We start from the raw sequence: 19,901 nt of genomic DNA, 5'->3' as shown, positions 1-19,901 counted from the left end.
CTTTGTTAATTTAGTTTAGATTTAGCTACCAATCAAAGTAAATGAGGTCCTCTTTTATCAGTCAAATCTTTATTAATGGTTGGAATCCAGGTTTAAAAAATCCGAATTGTAAAAGTACTCTTGAAAAGAATTGCCCAGATATTACAAAGTGTTGTCACTTCATTTGCAGTAGTTCCTTTGTTTTTCAAAAGGGTGTTTTCAAGAAGAGGAATATTAGTGTTTTTTTTAATATCATTATACTTTGGATAAAGTGGAAATTTGTAACTGTCATAGGTAGTATCTCTGTCCAACTTCTGCTGTTTTTAATCCCATCCTTTGTTTTATGCAAAGGATATACTCTAGTTTCCAAATAAACTGTGTTGATAGAAAAACATTGAAAAAAACAGATAAATTTCTCTGTACTTTAAAAAGTACTGCAGAGTGCCAGTTTCAGTGGCACATGCCTATAATCCCAGAGGCTCAGGAGGCTGAGACAGAAGGGTCACCAGTTTGAGGGTAACCTCAGCAACTTAGTGACATCCTAAGCAACTAAGCAAGACCCTGTCTCAAAACAAAAGATGAAAAGGTCTGATATTACGATACCTCCTGCTTCACTTTTCTTGCTAAGGATTGCTCTCGCTATTCTGGGTCTCTTATTTTTGCAAATGAATTTCATGATTGCTTTCTCTATTTCTGTGAGGAAAGATGTTGGGATTTTAATTGGAAATGCATTGAATCTGTGTAACATTTTTGGTAGTATGGCCAATTTGACATTGTTAATTCTGCCTATCCAAGAACATGGGAGATCTTTCCATCTTCTAAGCTGTTTTTTAATTTCTTTCTTTCGTTTTTTAAAAAATTTATTTTGATTCATTGTACACAAGTGGGGTACAACTGTTGTTTCTCTGGTTGTACACGAAGTAGAGTCGCACCATTTGTGTAATCATACATGTACATAGGGTAATGATGTTTGTCTTGTTCTGTTATTTTTCCTTCCCCCCGCCCCTACCCCTCTTTTTCCTCTGTACAATCCATCCTTCCCCCTTCTTGCCTCCCTTCCACCCCCCCATTATGTATCATCATCCGCTCATCAGAGAGATCATTTGGCCTTTGGTCTTTTGGGATTGGCTTATCTCACTTAGCATGATATTCTCCAACTTCATCCATTTGCCTGCAGATGCCATAATTTTATTCTTCTTTATGGCTGAGTACTATTCCATTGTGTATATGTACCACAGTTTCTTTATCAATTCATCAATTGAAGGACATCTAGGTTGGTTCCACAATCTAGCTACTGTTAATTGAGCAGCTGTAACAGGTATAGACCAAGGAGTGGGACAGCTGGGTCAAATGGTGGTTCCATTCCAAGTTTTCTAAGGAATCTCCACACTGCTTTCCAGAGTGGCTGCACTAATTTGCAACCCCACTAGTAATGTATGAGTATACTTTTCTCCCCCCACATCCTCGCCAGCACCTATTGTTGCTTGTATTCTTGATAATCGCCATTCTAATTGGGGTGAGATGGAATCAGGGTAGTCTTGATTTGCATTTCTCTTATTACTAGAGATGTTGAACATTTTTTCACATATCTGTTGATTGCTTGTAGATCTTCTGTGAAGTGTCTGTTCATTTTCTTAGCCCATTTGTTGATTGGGTTATTTGTATTTTTGGTGTAAAGTTTTTTGAGTTCTTTATAGATTCTGGAGACTAGTGCTCTATCTGAAGTGTGTGGCAAAAGATTTTCTCCCACTCTGTAGAGACCTCTCTCATTACGTTGTTGATTGTTTCCTTTGCTGAGAAAAAGCTTTTTAGTTTGACTATCCCAATTATTGATTCCTGCTTTTATTTGTGCTTTGGGAGTCATGTTAAGAAAGTCTGGTCCTAAGCCAACATGATGAAGATTTGGACCTACTTTTTCTTCTATTCGGTGCAGGGTCTCTGGTCTAATTCCAAGGTCCTTGATGCATTTTGAGTTGAGTTTTATGCAGAGTGAGAGATAGGTGTTTAGTTTCATTTTGCTAGAAAACTTGGAATGGAACCACCATTTGACCCAGCTATCCCAGTCTCCCACTCCTCGGTCTATACCCAAAGGACTTAAGATCAGCACCCTATAGCTAGGCAACCACATCAATGTTTATAGCAGCTCAATTCACAATAACTAAACTGTAAACCTAGATGTCCTTCAATAGATGAATGGATAAAGAAACTGATATATATATATATACACAATGGAATATTACTCAGCCTTAAAGGAGAATAAAATTATGTCATTTGCTAGTAAATGAATGGAGTGGGAAAATATCATGCTAAGTGAGATAAGCCAATCCCAAACAACCAAAGGCCAAATGTTTTCTCTGATATGTGGATGCTGATTCATAATGGGATTGGGGGGCAAGAGAAGAATGAAAGAACTTTGGATTGGGGAGTGGGGAGTGATGGGAGGGGAGTGGGGATGGGAATGGGAAAGGTGGTAGAATGAGAGTGACATTATTACCCTATATATGTGTAGGATTACACGAATGGTGTGACTCTGCATTATGTATTACCAGAGAGATGAAAAGTTGTGCTCCATTCGTGTACAGTGAATCAAAATGCATTCTACTGTCATGTATAACTTATTAGAACAAATTTTTTAAAAAAGAAAAAAAAAAGAATTGGGGACGTGCCCCTGGGTCTAATCTCCAGTTCCCTCCCCCACAAAAAAAAAAAAGGAAGGAAAAAAAAAAGAAATTGCTGTGAATTCACAGTGTTGAGGAATTTTGTCTTGAGAAAACATGAAAGAGGCAAGGATTACAGCCCTCTGAGATTAACTGCTTCTTTTTTTTTTTTTTTTTTTTTTTTTTGGGTGGTACTGGGGATTGAACCCAGGACCTTGTGCTTGATTAAGCTTCTTAGTGGAGAAATTAGTCTTCAATTTTGTAGGCAAAGTATTACAGAAAATCTGTTGTATAATTGTACATGTAGTTACCTTTTGTTTTCTTTTGCTTTTTGTTTTGTTTTGTTTTTTACTTAGACAATAGCTCCTGAGTTTTTTCTTAGTAGAGGAAGAGACAATATTGATACCATTCCTACAGTTTGACCTATATGGTTCTTGGGTAAAAAATGTCTATGAAAAAGACTTAAAGCTTCTGTATCTTTTATTAATTTTAGTAGTTTACAGTGGTTACAGAATAAACAATAGGCATCTTGCACAGTGATGAAATATTGCAGCTCTCGTGTTTGTTTGGTTTGTCAAACTAAAAGGACCAGATTTATTACCATCTTTACTTGGCACAATAACCTGGTTAAAACACAAATTGTGGAGAGGATTATATTATTTGATAAGGGAATATCCGAAAGCTGTTTTTTGGATCTGATCTTAATAAAAGTTCACTAAATTTTTAAAGCCAGTGAGTGGGGTGAATACACCATTTTATATATCATTTTTTTTTTTTTTTTTTTTTTTTTTTTTTTTTTTTTTTTTTTTGCGGTGCTGGGGATCGAACCCAGGGCCTTGTGCCTGCAAGGCAAGCACTCTACCGACTGAGCTATCTCCCCAACCCCTATATATCACTTTTATGATTCAAAACAAAGGGTAGAAACTTTTTAAAGAGGAAAATAACATAGGCAAATATATAATCAATAAAATACTTGTAAGAGTTTTATCTGATTCTGACACAAATTGAGATAACTCAGAATTTTGCAATTAAATAATACTCTCAAAACACTGTAAGTGTAAGATCTTTTCCGAATGTGCTGTCATACTATTTGTTGAAATACTTAAGAAAGTTTTAATGGTTTAAGATTGGTATTTAAAAATAACAAGTTACACAGTATTGGAATGCAGTGTGATAATTCAGTTCCACCCATATATACTGTACAAATGAATCTGTAACAAAGTTGTCCTATTTTCAGTTCTAACAATGTCACAAAATATTCAGGGATTAATTAAGGAATTTGGATATGGTAGTAAATTGTAGTAGCGTGCTAATAATACTAGCAAAATAAGTTCAGACAAAGCTTTGGTACTGATGTCTCACAACCTGGGTATTAAAAAATACCCAGAAATGTGGAGGTCACAAATTAAGCCATGAAACCACAACTCTACATGTGTAGCTTGCCACTGCGTACTCACTGTCACATAATTCGCTAGTGCATGCAACTAGTTGGTTAGTCATTTTTAGAATTTTGAGTAATTGGTCAGAGACTTGCATTTGGTTATGATATATATACAGACAATCTGATCTGTCATGGTTAAATCCATGCTCCCAGTGGTTTACATTCTAAACAAATCCGAGTGGACTGCACTCCAGAAAGAGCTGCTTCCACCTCTGTTTGACATTACATATATAATAGTACTTGGAATTTATATATTTATAAATTTATATAACCTTGGAATAGCTGTCTAGCATCCCAACCACGAGAGGGTGTGGACATTTTCTTTACTGCTACATTCCCAAAGCATCACAGTGGCTGGTGTGTAGTAGGTGCTCAATGCATATTTATTGAAGGTTTGAATAAAATTATGTTAGGGAAAGAAAGAATTTGGAGTATGAGTTATGAAAGTAGAGGAGAATCTGAAGGAGAATGTTTTAAGAAGAGAGTAAAACTTTTCAGAGTGTTGTTGATTGATGACTAATGACTTCTTGAAACAATTTAGTAGAATGATGGAGGTTTTTTTTTTTTTTTTTTTTGTACCAGGAATTGAACCCAGGGGTGCTTTATCACTGACCCACATCCCCAGCCCTGTTTTGTATTTTATTTAGAGACAGGGTCTCACTAAGTTTCTTATTTCCTTGATTTTGCCGAGGCTGGCTCTGAACTTTTGATCCTCCTGTCTCAGCCTTCCCAGCTGCTGGGATTACTGCACCAGGCTTGAATGATGGAAGTTTTGAGTGAATGAAGAGAGAGCAAGTGGAGATGTTTGGAAATTACTGTTTTCATTTAGTTGAACTGTAAAGAGAAGGAAGGAAAGAAAAATGACTTTGTTAGGGGAGTTGGTTATGTATAGGAACTTTTGAATACATAAAGGTGGAAATATTTGAGGTAAGGAAAATAATAATCACAGGCTATATTACCCTATACTTTTTAGCACTAGAAATAGTTTCAGTAAAGATTCCTGTGTCCATTTTTTTTTTCTCTTAACTGTATTTAGTAGATTCAGGTTTGAACAATATCGTATGCAATAGAAATAACATATTTAAGATGTTTACATAGCAGGCTTTGGGCCATTACTGATTTCCCAATAATGCAGCTTTTGTATTTCTATTTTAAGAAAACAATCTATCTTAGATTCTGATCACTCCAAGACACCATACTTTTAAATGCTTTTATTAGTGCATTATGGTCATACCTAATGGTTGGGTTCATTTTGACATAAGCATATGTGAATGGAATTCAGTTTGCTTCATTTTAGTCCCATGTCGTTTTTCCTTCCCCTCCTCTTCTCTCCTTCCTCTACTCTACTGGTAAGATACTACATTAAAAAAAAAAAAAAATTGGCAATTAAGTCTGTGTCCGTCCTTCCTTGCTTCCTCCCTTGGTTCTAGAGATTGAACCCAGGCATGTTTTACCAATGTACTATATCCCCAGTTCTTTTTATTTATTTATTTATTTTAGTTGTAGATGGATACAATACCTTTATTTATTTATTTTTATGTGGTACTGAGCATTGACCCCAGCCCCTCTTTTTAATTTTTAACTTTTGACAGTGTCTAAGTTGCTGAGACTGGCTTTAAACTTGGAATCCTCTTGCCTCAGCCTTCTAAGTTGCTGGAATTACAGCTATGTGCCACCTTGCCCAGCTAATTCTTTATATTCTGAATTTAAGTGTAGAGCGATTATATATATTATAGGTCTTATGTAGTCCTTTTGAATTATTATTATAATCTTTCATTGTTTTTATAATTACAGAAAAAAGATTTTAAGAATTTTCAGAACTAGTGAAGTTGACTTAGTTTAGTTGATAGACTGAGGCTTCATGAATTAAACATTTGTTTTCCATTTCAGAAAACATCCTACCTTAAGTGTTTTAGAATGATTATTAGGAAGGAAGATTGGGGATGATAGGAAGAGGGGTTCCTATGGAGTGTAGATGTCAAAAAGGGAAAAGAAGTGATGGGGTAGGCAAGAGAGTGAGGAGATGGGTATAAGATGAGGGAGAAAAGATGGCATATATTGTCAAGAATTCTTTCAAAAAGCTCTGCTGTGAAAGAGATGGTCAAGAGTTTGGTGGCTGGATGTAAAAGGAAAGTTTGGAGTTTTTTTTGGTTGCAGTTGTTGATGTTGTTCATAATGATGATATTTGAACATAATAGTTCAGAGGAAAGCCTGCAGAAAAAGAGAAATGGAAAATTGGAGAGAGGTGACAAGTGATGACACGTGACTCCAAGGGTATTTTGGGGGAAAATAAGAACCAGCTGAAGTTACCAGTCTTAAAGTAGGGAAAGGACACCTTGCTCCTGTGAATACTGGAAAGGAGTTGATGTCTGAATGACAGTGCTGATGTTTGGTTTTGGAGGGGGTTGAGATCAAAGGGAAGAGAAGCCTGCTGGCCTGTATTTTCTCTTTGAAGTCAGAAAAAGGACATTCTCTGTTATTGAAATCAAGGAAGTCAGAAGTGACCTGAGGTAAAGTGGCTGGGCAAGGGGTGTAAAGAAAGTAATGAATTCAAGAGACTTTCAGGCAGTATTGGTACCCAAATACTAGGTACCAATGAGAAGATGATGAATTCATGGTGGTATCATAAAGTTTGTTCTGTTTTCCCAAGAAGTCTCATTCACAAAGAAGACAACTGATTAGAATCATGTGGCAGGAATTTACAACTTCCTGACTGTGTTACAAAAACCAAGGCATGAAAAAGTTGAGTAACTGGGGATATAGCTCAGCTGGTAGAGTGCCTGCTCACATGCACAAGACCCTGAGTTCAATCCCCAGCACTGCAAAAAAAAAAAACTTAAAAAAAAAAAAAAAAGAGAGAAGTTGAGAATATGTCAAGACTGCCTGAGGTCTTAGGCCACAGTACAAAGTGAAGCCTGGCGAGAGGTCTTCTAACCACTCCCTGCCACCCTTTCACCTTTTACCTTTAACTCCAGACACAGAGACCTTACCTTCTCCCCAGAATTAGTTTTCTTTGCTAACAAAGTGAATCAAATACTCGTACATTTTTAAACTTCTGTATTCATCTTGTATGTAAACATTTAGAAGATAGCTTGTTGTTAGCTATTAATTGAACTTGTTTATCTTGTTTACACTTTTAATATTCATAATTGGAGAACTAAAATTGAAATATATAAAATAATACATTGTCTCTTTCTTAATAACATATATATTGTATCCTTAATGTTTATAATATCCTATATGTGTATAGTATCCTTAATATCTTAATATGTCTATAGTATCCTTTCCTAAGTTCTAGTTACTTAATGCTCTAAAGAAAGAAATACATATTTGAGGTGAGAATTCTTATTACTTGCAAATTTATTCTTACTCTTTAAAAATGTATTATATTTGCTCATTTTAGAAAATACAGATAAATGCCTCTGCCAGCTACTAAAAGACAAAACTCTCATGTAAAGATACCACTATAAATAAATGCTTTTAAAATTTCCTTCCTACTGTGTGTGGGAAAGAGTGGGAATAGTGTACTTTTTCTGTTAGACATATAGACATATATGTTTGTACATTAATTTAAAAACTGATTTTGTTTTATATATGTCTTTAATAAACTTCTTTCCATGTCTCGTTTCTCAGTATTTCAATTTATTGCTAGAATACCCATCTGATTGAAAGTCGTTTTTTTTTTTTTAGGTAGCCACATTGTAGTTTTTTGTGGTTAAAAATACTGCTTTGAACATGGTTGTAGCTAAATCATTTTACTTATTCTCAGTTACTGCTGGGGGAAAGGGTATAAATGTTTATAAGAAATCCATCAATATTTAAATTACTCAGTTCATTCAAATATAATAAATAAATGTACTCAAGGTATATTTTCATGTCTTGTGAGAAGTGAAAGTCTTCTTCCCATTTTGTTTCTCTGAGTAGTGCCTTTGATGATTTTGTTTTTGTTTTGTTGGATAAAAGTGAAAACTGAAGTGTTTAAAACTGTATTTTCACTATTATTAAGTTATACATGTGTCTGTGTATGCACACACACACAGATATGAAGAACTAAAAAAATAATTTGCAGAATATTAACAGTATTTATCTTATGGTTGTGGGATTACATTTGGTTTTCTATTTCATATTATACATTGAATTCTCTAGAATGATTGATAAAAATGAGTTTTAAAAGTTGGCTATTGTTTAGTAATAACAAGAGTAATAATATTCATGGTTGGAAGAATTATGTGGTCAAGTGCTGCACTGAATGTTTTGTGTTCAGAAATTTATTTAAGCATTAATTAATCCTATAAAGTACATAGTGTCTTGTTTTCATCTTATATACAAATAAGCAATTTATATGAATTTCAAGATTATGGAGAAAAGATGTTTTAGAATACCATTAAGAGGAAAATGATTTAGAAAAAAACTTTATAGTTGTTTTTCCTAGGGAGATTTTCTGTAACTTTTTAAAATTTGTAATTTTAGGAATACAACATGCGTAATCCAGTTTTCTTTGTTTTTTTGTTTTTGTTGCTGGGGATTGAACCCAGGGGTACTTTACCACTGAGCTACATCTGCAGCCTCTTTTTGTTTTTATTTTGAGACAGGGTCTCACTGAGGTGCTTAGGGCCTCACTAAGTTGTTGTTTGACCTCAAACTTGTGATCCTCCTGCCTCAGCCTCCTGGTCACTGGTCACCATGCCTGGCTCCAGTTTTTAAAAATCACAGTTTTTAATATGATTCAGGGTTTCATTTATTCAAAAAATAACTATGAACTTTCTGATTTAATTTGTTAATCCTAGAAGCATTTGGAAATGCATATTAAATTTGGTAGTGCTTGAAATTTCATGCTTTTTTTCTCACTTAACATTGTATAAATGCTCCATATGTTAGAATTTACTCACCATTTGACTGAGGAAGAGAAATCTAATTTAGTTACTAGCTTAAATATAAACATTAACTAATTCCATATAAGTCTAGTCACATTGTTTGCCTAGCTATAATCCTAAAGCAACTTTGGTTAGATTAGGTTATTTTAGTGTTTAGTGTTTGGTTAGATTAGGTTATTTTGCCATAAAACATGAGATGAGGGAAATCCCATTATATTTTATTTAGGTTTTGAAAACATGTCATTAATAGATCAGCGACATAACCTGTCACCTTTATTGACAAATGTTAACAGTTTCAAGTCATAGAGCCAGGAGGGAGGTGAGTTTATTCTAATGCAAAGCTTTGGATGTGCCCTGTCCTGAACTGTCTGAGCAAAGGAAACCATTACTTATTTTTCATAGTTACTAGATTGAATGAATAAGACCTATACTTTTCTATTTTAAGACTTTGTTTGAATGTCTGGTACAATTGTACCAACCTTTAGCTTATAATCAGAGACTCTGAAAATACTAAAATCCACCTATTCATATTCCACCAGAAATGCATTTTGCTTTTATACCTTAGAATTGCATGTATTTCTTGTTCAAGTTGGAACTTGTTCTGTTTGAGGGCTAAATGCTAGAGTTTGTATCTGCTGTATCTTTCGATGAATTATTACTATTATTTTTAAATATTTTGTTTTAGTTGTAGATGGACACAATATCTTTATTTTATTTTTATGTGGTTCTGAGGATCAAACCCAGGGGCCTCATGCATGCTAGGTGAGCACTGTACTGCTGAGCCACAACCCCAACCCTCTGTGAATTACTAAACCTCATAATTTTTAGCTCTTAACTACTTTTACAAACATATGCACGATGTTGAAGGTCCTTCAACAGATGAATGGATGAAGAAACTGTGGTACATATACACAGTGTAATATTACTCAGCCTTAAAGAAGAATGAAATTATGGCATTTGCCAGTAAGTGGATGGAACTGGAGAACATTATGCTAAGTGAAATAAGCCAATTCCAAAGAACCAAAGGCCTAATGTTTTCTCTGATGTGCAGGTGCTACTTCACAATAAGTGAATGAGGGGAGAATAGTGGTATTTTGTACTAGACAGAGGGGAGTGATAGTAGGGGAAGGAGTATGGGGGTAGGAATGATAGTAGAATGAATCAGGCATTCTTACCCTATGCGCATATATGATTACCTGACTTGTGTAACTCTGCATCAAGTACAGCCAGACAAATGAGAAGTTAAACTCCATTTATGTATGATGTGTCAAAATGCATTCTGTCATGTACAACTAATGAGAATAAATAAAAACATAATGTCGAAGGTCTTAAAACTGAACCTTGCCTTGTTCAGAAGATAATGTTATTCTTTAATTATTTAGGTTTGTCAGAAGTGTCTTTTATTGCTTACAGTGTAGCATTTTCTGGTCCTCACAGTTCTTGCCCTTGGTTATATTTATGGAGACAACAGTTGTGTTTTCCTGGGAACAGCATCACAGAATCCAGCAACAGCTGTATGAACAGAGATGTAATTGTACATTTTTGTGATTTAAAAAGTAGCTTCCAGGATTGAGCATTTTGCCCCTAAATACTAGTTTCGTTGTCTGAAATAGTAAGAGATTGAAAGTATTCAAAAAGAAAATAAGGTTTTTGTACTGAAAAATGGAAACATTCTAGTTCATTTATTTGGTAAAAGATTTTCATGTCATTAAGTGGTATTTTCAGTTCCTCTTTTCATTTACATATTTCATTTACACTTAAATATATGGTATTTGTTCACCAAAGATGCCATTAATTTTTTCTTTGTTTCACAGTTAAAAACTGTCCTTCAATTTTTCTTTTTTTTTTCCAGTATCGAAGATTGAACCCAGGGACACTTTACCACTGTGCTATATCCTCAGCACCTCCCCCACCCCTTTTTTTCCATGTTGAGACAAAGTACTAAGTTGCTCAGGCTAACCTGGCACTTATGATCCTCCTTCCTCAACCTCCTAAGTCTCCTGGATTGCAGGAATGTGCCAGCATATCTGGCTTGTCCAAGCAGGCTGTCTTGTACATTTTCACTAACATCCCAAATTCTGGTCTTTATCAACCAACTGTAGACCTGCACTTTCAACAGACTTGCACTTTCAGTAGACTTGAAATCTCTTTCCCTTCCTTTTCCTTCCAGTGTTTTGATGATCATATAACAACCAAAATGTTTTTTTGTGTCATTACTAGTTACCTTGTTCATGAATTTATAGTAGCTTTGTTAAAGAACCTTTCACATTCTATCAGTGCTTTTCTCTAAATTATGATCCCAAGTTGTAACATTTTCATTTAATTCCTTGAGAGAGCAACACTTTATAAAATTTAATATTCTATTAATATATATTAATATTCTTAGAATCTTATCAATAGGTGAGGTTTTTATTATTGAGAGAATGACTAATGGGAGTGATTTATTTTCTTTAAACCACAAAAATGAGAAAATTCTGAATTCCTGATCTCAGTGGTATAATCTGCCTTTTAGGCTGCTTCAGAGATTGATAGAAATCATCTGGATGAGTTTTGAAATTTAAAAAATTTGTACGGATTTTTAACATATAATGTATAATAAACAATGACTGAAACCCCAGCTTTTGATAATGCCTAGGGAATTAATTTAACTGGTTATTTTCTAACTAAAAAATAATAATTCATACCTGTGTGAAAGTTTTTAAAAAATTATTGTAACTATGTACAAATGAAAATAAAACTGATTTCATTCTTTTCTCCTTAAATATAGTAGGCTGAATGTAATCACTTGACATTTAATTCACAATTTACAGGACAATGCAGTTTTCTTGTTTTGCTTTATTTATTTTTTTTAACGAACACAATACCTTTATTTTATTTTTATTTATTTTTATGTGGTGCTGAGGATGGAACCTAGTGCCTCACCCTTGCTTAGGCAAGCACTTCACCACTGAGCTACAACCCTGCCCTTGTTTTGCTTTAATGTGTACCAGTAGAGCCCATTTTGTTCCTTTAATATTTATTGAGTACTTATTGTAGGTCAGGCACTGTTCAAGTAATGATATCAGTATGGTTATGAACCATATTGTTATGAACAACTATATTGTTATGAACAATGTAGTTATGAAGTATCTCTGATTGCAGTGCTTTTAATTCTTGGCAGATTTTGTTTTCTCTTTACCGCTACATAGCAAAATGTTAAAAGCATGAGTTTAGGAACCTGATGATTAAAATTTAAATCCTGGCTCCACTACTAATTAGACATATGACTATAACCGTAATACCTTAAACACTTGAAAGAATAGTGATTTTTTTTATATCATAGAATGATTACTTCATTTTCTTATAAAGGTTTATAACCCCTCTGTGCTTCAAATTTTTCATTTGTAATGGGCCAATCATGTATCCTACCTCATAGTGAAAAATTTTTTTTAAAAATTTAAAAAGGACACATAAAAATTAAAAAAGGACACATAAAATGTTGAGAGTCATCCTTGGTATATAGTGAATGCTTTATCAAGCATTAGTCATAACTTCTACCTTTATTAGTAGTAAGTAGTAGGTATTACTAGTACAATTATTACTGTGATTTCACAATGCTGTGAACCTCCTTGCACCATCTTCTGTTTAAAAATTTCTCTAATCTGGTAACACAGATAACTAAACTTGCTAGTGCAAAATAAAAGCAGGTTGACTGTATAAAATCTAAAATTCATCTTCAGGAAAACAGAATGTGTGAATACTATGTATGCCTTGACATTACAGTTTGGCTGCTGAGAATATTTTTTTCTTTAATAGGCCGTGTTTATAAATGAATATTGAATATGAAAAACAAATATGAATTAAAATTTATCTTAATAAATAGGATTTGTTTCTTAGGCAAAAGGATCTTGAAGAAGCTCTGGAAGCAGGAGGTTGTGATCTTGAAACTTTGAGAAATATAATTCAGGGGAGACCATTGCCTGCTGAACTGAGGGCCAAAGTCTGGAAGGTAATTGGAAACTAAAATGAATTAAATGTAATTACTTAAAAATAATTTTTTTTTGCAGTGCTATTGATCAAACCCAGGGCCTCATGCATAATGTTCCATCACTGAATTTTATCTCTAGCTCTTAAAAATAATATTTTTAAAAAATTATTTTCAAGCCAGGTGTGGTGGCACATTCGTGTAATCCCAGGCTGTGGCAGGAGGATTATAAATTTGAGGCCAGTCTTGGCAACCTGGTGAGACCCTGATTAAAGAAATAGAAGAAGAAGAGAAAAAAAGATTGGAAATGTAGATTAGAGGTAGGATGTTTCTGGATGCAGTCCCCAGTACCACCACTACAATAGCAACAACAACAAAAATTTTTTTTTGAAAAAAATAAAGTCTATCTGAAAAGACTTCATTACTTCGAGTAGGCTGTCTCTAGAAAAACTGATTTATTAAATAGAGCAACTTACGAAAATGTGTTTCTATAATGTTTGCTTTTTAAAAAATAATAGTGATTTAGGTTTTAGAAGGTTTTTTTAGAAGGAATTTTTAGAAATGGTATGTATGAATACTGATTAAATGGGGAGATACAACTGAAGAATAAAATAGGAAATATGACAGCTTAAATGGAATGATCCAAACTGTTCTGTTAAAAAAAAGGAAATATGCCTCCCGTTATTGAGTTATAGAGTTTTCTTTGCTTTTCAGTTGATACCCAGTGCATATGTATTATTATTTAATTTCTAAATTATTTCAATTTCTGAATTAATATTTTGATATATATTTGTAAAAACAGTTTTAGTCAGCTTTTTTTTTTTTTTTTTTTGCCACTGTGGCCTAAAGATCTGACAAGAACAGTTGCAGAGGAGGAAAAGTTTGTCCCTCACAGTTTCAGAGGTCTGTAGTCCTTAGATAGCTGATTCCATTGCTCTATGTCCTAGTTGAAGCAGAACATCATGGTGGAGGACTGTGGAGGAGGGAAGGCAGCTGGGGACATGGCACCAAGAAGCAGAGAGAGAGACTCCCTTCACCACAGACTAATTATATACCCCAAAGGCATGCTCCCAATGACCCTCCTACTTCACCCACACCCTACCTGCCTACAGTTATCACTCAGTTAACCTCTATCAGGTTATTAATGTATTGAATAGGTTGAGATGCATAAACCAATCATTTCATCTCTGACTTCTTGTATTGTCTTACACGTGAGCTTTTGGGGCACACCTAATATCTAAACCATAATAATATGCACAATAGATAAAATAAAAATCATCTTTTATCTACTACTTACAGGTAAAACATGTAATAACATCTAAGTTTACACCTTTTTCTTTATTTCTCCTGTGCATATATATACTTAAACACATATGGAATTTTAAATACATAGCATTCTGAATGTTTTATTATAGAAATATAGACACATTCGAAAGTATGAAGACATGTATAATGAACCCCCATGTACTCATAATCCAACTTTCACCGTTATAAATATTTGGCCTGGAGCTGGGGTTGTGGCTCAGTGGTATCGGGCTTGCCTAGCATGCTTGAAACCCTGGGTTTGATCCTCAGTAACACATAAAAATAAAATAAAGGTATTGTCTACCTACAAAAAAAAAGTTAAAAAAAATAAATATTTGGCCTATTTGATTAGTACCTCCATTCTTTCCTCCCCATCCCATCCACTGGATTATTTTTGCTCATTTTTTAATTGGTGCATTATAACTACACGTAATCCTGTGATTCATCGTCACATATTCATATATGCATATGATATAACAATATAATTTGGTCAGTATTGTTCCCCATAATTTTCCCTTTCTTGACCCACCTTTCTCCCCATGGTTCCTTCTTCTCTACTAATCTCCCTTTGATTTTCACAAGAGATCCCCCAACTTTTTTTTCCTTTTTCCTCTCTAGCTTCCACATACAAGAGAAAACAATGACTCTTGACTTTGAGTTTTGTTTAACATAATGCTCTCAAATTCTATCCATTTTCCTGCAAATGGCATAATTTCATTCTTCTTAATGACTGAACACTTCATTATGTATATATACCACATTTAAAAAAATGCATTCATTCAATGAATGAATGGTCTAGTCAGGTTCCATGATTTGGCTATTGTGAATTGTGCTGCTATAAACATGGGTATGCAGGTTTCACTATAGTATGGTGATTTTAATTCTTTAGGACAAATATTGAGGAGTGGTATAACTGGGTCATATGGTGGTTCCATTCCTGGTGTTTTGAGGAACCTCCTGCTGAATTATTTTAAAACAAATCTTTTTGTTTTGTTTTTTTTGTTTGTTTGTTTTTTTATTGTAAACAAATGGGATACATGTTGTTTCTCTGTTTGAATCCTTTTGTTTTAAAAGTATTTAAATACTTTAATATGAAAGTCTGAAAGGCGATTGAACCCTGGGGCACTTAACCACTGAGCCACATCCCCAGCCCCTTTTTATATTTTATTTGTTTGTTTTGTTTTTTGTGATGCTGGAGATTGAACCCAGGGCCTTGTGCATGCAAGGCAAGCACTCTACCAACTGAGCTATCTCCCCAGCCCCTATATTTTATTTAGAGACAGGGTCTTGCTAAGTTGCTTGGGGCTTCACTAAGTTGCTGAGACTGACTTTGAACTCAAAATCCTCCTGCCTCAGCCTTCTGATCCCCTGGGATTACAGACTTCTGCCTTTGCGCTCAGCTGTTCTGTATAATTTTTATTGTGCATTGCACAGATGTACTTTTTCTTGCCAATATTACATTCTCTCTTATTTTGGGTGGATGGGGTACCAGGGATTGAATTCGGTGCCACTCAGTCACTGCGCTACATTTTCTTGTTTTTACCTTTAAGAAAAAAAAAAAGTACAAAGACGATTGTTTAAATAGTTTCATATGTAAATATTTATTGTGTGTAATTCATGCTATTTACTGACTCAACATCAAGTAGTAAAATCTAAGGTAGGAGGATTTAAAATAATGGTTGGTTTGTTGTGATGTGACTAAGGGTTCAGAAACTTTATTTTTTAGTCTTTGTTACTATTTCTAAATTCAGGACTTTTCATGATTATAGCATGTTTTCATAACATATGAAGCTATGTTGTTGCTTTTTAAAATCTTTTTTCCAGATTGCTTTGAATGTTGCAGGAAAAGGTGATAGTTTGGCATCATGGGATGGTATTTTAGACCTGCCAGAACAGAACACTATTCATAAAGATTGCCTAGAGTTTATTGGTAAGTGTAATGATTGTTTTCAAATAGCAAAAATTTTTTATCTCATTATAGTATGGGATATGTTACACTTGTAAAGGTCTTGTAAATAGTTTTAGACTTTTTCTTTTGAAATTCTTACGAAATATTGTTTAATAATTTTAAGAAAGAGAGCCTACTTTTTACTGTTTCTTTTGCATAATATTTTATTTTTCATGTACACTTATAGTTATGTTGCAGTTTCAAACTTGGTTTTTGTATAATTAAAGATCTGTATGATTGTATATAGTCCTCAAATTAAAGGGACTGTTTTAAAAGTTTGTCTATAAATCATAGATCATGATCTACTATAGAAAGACTGTTATAAATTATGGGTGAATAGTTTTCCAGTCACCCCACAGGACCTATTTAATTCACAATATAGATTAAGTTAATTTAGTTTATTTTTCTCTCTTCTAATTCATCTATAGTCCACTAGAATCTTTCATTCTCTTTCCATTACATTTTAGTTAACTTACTCGTTAAATAGGCTCTGTGTACTAACTATACAGAAATGTCATTGGTGCTGTATGCAAAAGAAAGGGAATTTAGATGAAAGATTTGAGGGCAGCACATTATGTATCATATTAATGAGATGACTTTGATATTATTGATTCTGTTAAAGATTTGTTCACATTTAATTTGAATTAGTATTTGTGCTTGTTCTGTGTTGGAACTTTCAGTATAAGGAGTTTATAGGCAGTTTTATGTTTGTACATGTTTGAGTATAAACATACAAAACAGACAAAAATAAAGGGAATTTGGTGGAGGGGAATGAATGCCTTTCTCTCCTCTTGCCAGAGTTATAGTGGCAGCTGCTCGTTGTGGGTTAGATGATAATTCGTTGTCTGGAAGACACTTTTTTGTTTTGTGCAATATGAGTTATACCTATTTTTGCCTGTCACTGTACTTCAGAAGATTGGCCATTCTTTTTTTTTTGGTACCAGGTATCCCCAGCCCCTTTTTAAAAAATATATTTTATTTGGAGACAGAGTCTCACTGAATTGCTTAGGTCCTTGCTCAGTTGCTGAGGCTGACTTTGAACTTTCAATCTTCTTGCCTTAACCTCCTGAGCTGCTGGGATTATAATGTGTGCCACCATGCCTGGTTCCGATTGGCCATTCTTATGTTTAACCTAAACCTAAGTCAAGTGTTAGTAAGTACTAATGGCAAGTAAATTATATACAGAAGTCTTCCTTTTCCCTAGATAAGAAAATACAAAAGTGAAACTAATTATTTCTCTTGATTTTTTTTTTTTCTTTGAATAACTGTCTTGCTTTAAGGTTAAAAGATTATAAGAACTTTGCCTGGTTTTTTTTCCCCCCTTGGAATTTAGATCCATGAACCAATGGTTATTAAGTATGAGGAACAGTACTTTGATGTAATTTTACTTTGCCTCTGTCATGTCCTAAATTGCCTCTCATAATACTGTGTGTTTGTGAACAAATGGTGTATCCAGCCACCCAGCCTCTAACAGGACCTTGGTAACTTTGTTTTGGCACTTATTTTCTAGACCAGCTTTCAGTGCCAGAGGAAAAGGCAGCGCAGTTACTTCTGGATATTGAATCTGTAATTACCTTTTATTGTAAATCACGGAATATTAAATATAGCACATCCCTTAGCTGGATACATCTACTGAAACCACTGGTGCATCTTCAACTGCCACGCAGCGATTTATACAACTGCTTTTATGCTATCATGAATAAGTACATCCCCAGGTAAAATATGATTTATGGTTTTAAAAATCAATAAATGTCTAGTTAGTTAGCTTTGAACTAAAAATGTCGGATTTACTTTTATGATAAAGATTCAAGTAATTTGAACTGTAATTGTTAATTTGACTTTATTTTTGTTGTTATAAACTTATTTGAAAGGATTCTGTAGTTAAGAATTTGTGCTTCTGAGGTTTATATCTGTAGTATAACTTTTCAAGTTTATTTGATGTTATCTCTATTTTAATTACTTCACCTCAGAAATAAAAATAACATTATTGTGTCTAAGATAAAAGCAATATTTTTGGAATATACTTATGTGAGGTTATAGTTAGAATTACAGTTCTATGTCCTAGAAATTTTAGTCCTAGAACTAGATATTGAACAAGTAAATTATAATGTGCTGAGTGCTAGGAAGTTGAAATATAGAATGCTATGGGAATGTATATGGGGGTAACCTAACTCACTCTGGAGATAGGGCTGGTTTCCTTGGACTTGAGATATTGAGACCAAACCAATGTGTAGATAGATGGTCATGGTTGGAATTACGGTAGTGGGGCATTGATGAAGTCAAAAAGAATAGTTCCCAATACTATGAATCAGATAGTCAGAATTATAGAGCAAAAAGAAACTTTACATATAATCTAGACCACTGCCTTGGCTACATAACTTTGGGAGCACATTAGAGTAATGGGAGTACTGATAAAAATTCTACTGCCTATTTGCATACCTAATTAATTAAATTAAAATCTCTTGGTGATGGGACTCAGACGTCATTGTTTGTTTAGAGCTTCCCAGTTAATTCCAATGTGTTGCCACAGTGAAGAACTGCTATTCTGGTCCTGGATAGTTAACTGACTACCATTTTTTGTTACCTTCTATGTGTTAGCACACTATTCTAGGAGTGTCTTACATTTTTTTCTGATTTAAACAGTGACTGCTATAAGGTAAGTATCTGATTTATGACTGTAGAAACTGAAGCAAAGAGAGAGAGAATTTCTTTTTCAGGATTACATTTCGGATGTATGACAGTTAGGATTTGAATCCGAGTTTGAATGGACATCATTTTCTTTACTGATGTGGTTCTCCATCTTGGTTGTGTATTAAAATCAACTGAAGAACTTTTTCTTATTTTGAATAACAACTTTATATCATTCACATACCATAAAATTCACCTTCTAATATGTGTAATTCACTGGTTTTTGGTATAATCACAGAGTTCTGCAACTATAACCAGTCAATTTTAGAACTTTTTCATCACCTCAGAAACAAACCCCATTCCTGTTTAGTAGTCAGCTCTCCACACCCACATAATACACCTGGCACCAGGCAGCCACTAACCTGTGTTCTGTTTCTGTGAATCTGCCTATCTTTTTTACATTTCATATAAATGCAACCATACAATATGTCTACTTCCACTTAGCATGTTTTCAAAGTTCATCCATATTATAGTATATATAACTTAAAAAAATTTTTTTTATTTTTTCTAATTAGATATACATGACAGAATGCATTTTGACACCATACATAAATGGAGTATAACTTCTCATTCTTCTGGTTATACATGGTGTAAAGTTATACAGGTTATGTAATCATATATGCACATTGGGTAATAATGTCTGATTCATTCTACTGTCATTCCTATCCCCATACCCTTGTTCCCATGTCACTTGTTCATTTCTTTTTTTCTACTTTGCCAAATAATATTTCATTGTATGCATATAACACATTTTATTTACTGTTCATCCGTTGATGGACATTTGGGTTGTTTTTACTTTTTGTCTATTATGACTATGCTGCTATGAACATTTGTGTACAAGTTTTTCTGTAGACATATTTAGTTTTATTTCTCTGGGATATGTGCCTAGGAGTGGAATTGCTGGATTATATGATAACTTTGTTTAACCTTCGAAGAATTGCCAGCTTTTCCATAGTTCCTGTACCATTTTACATTCCCACAAACAATGGAAATTTCAGGTTTCTCCACATCCTTGTCAATGTTTGTCTTTTTTCATTATAGCCAT

At 33.9% G+C, this 19,901-nt stretch overlaps 1 protein-coding gene across 2 annotated transcripts in view; it reads left to right on the top strand.

The window, feature by feature from the left end:
* Tbc1d23 (TBC1 domain family member 23) overlaps positions 1-19,901 on the top strand; it is a 61,038-nt gene that overhangs the window by 6,848 nt on the left and 34,289 nt on the right. For both annotated transcript variants that reach the window (XM_047564490.1, XM_047564489.1), the window contains exons 2-4: positions 12,828-12,939; positions 16,045-16,150; positions 17,679-17,883. In XM_047564490.1, coding sequence (XP_047420446.1) covers positions 12,828-12,939; positions 16,045-16,150; positions 17,679-17,883 — 423 coding nt within the window. The remainder of the gene's footprint in view (positions 1-12,827; positions 12,940-16,044; positions 16,151-17,678; positions 17,884-19,901) is intronic.

Source organism: Sciurus carolinensis, chromosome 9, assembly GCF_902686445.1.
Source record: "Sciurus carolinensis chromosome 9, mSciCar1.2, whole genome shotgun sequence".
Lineage (NCBI taxonomy): Eukaryota > Metazoa > Chordata > Mammalia > Rodentia > Sciuridae > Sciurus > Sciurus carolinensis.
Note: the sequence above shows the minus strand (reverse complement) of the source record. Positions and strands in the feature narration are given on the sequence as shown.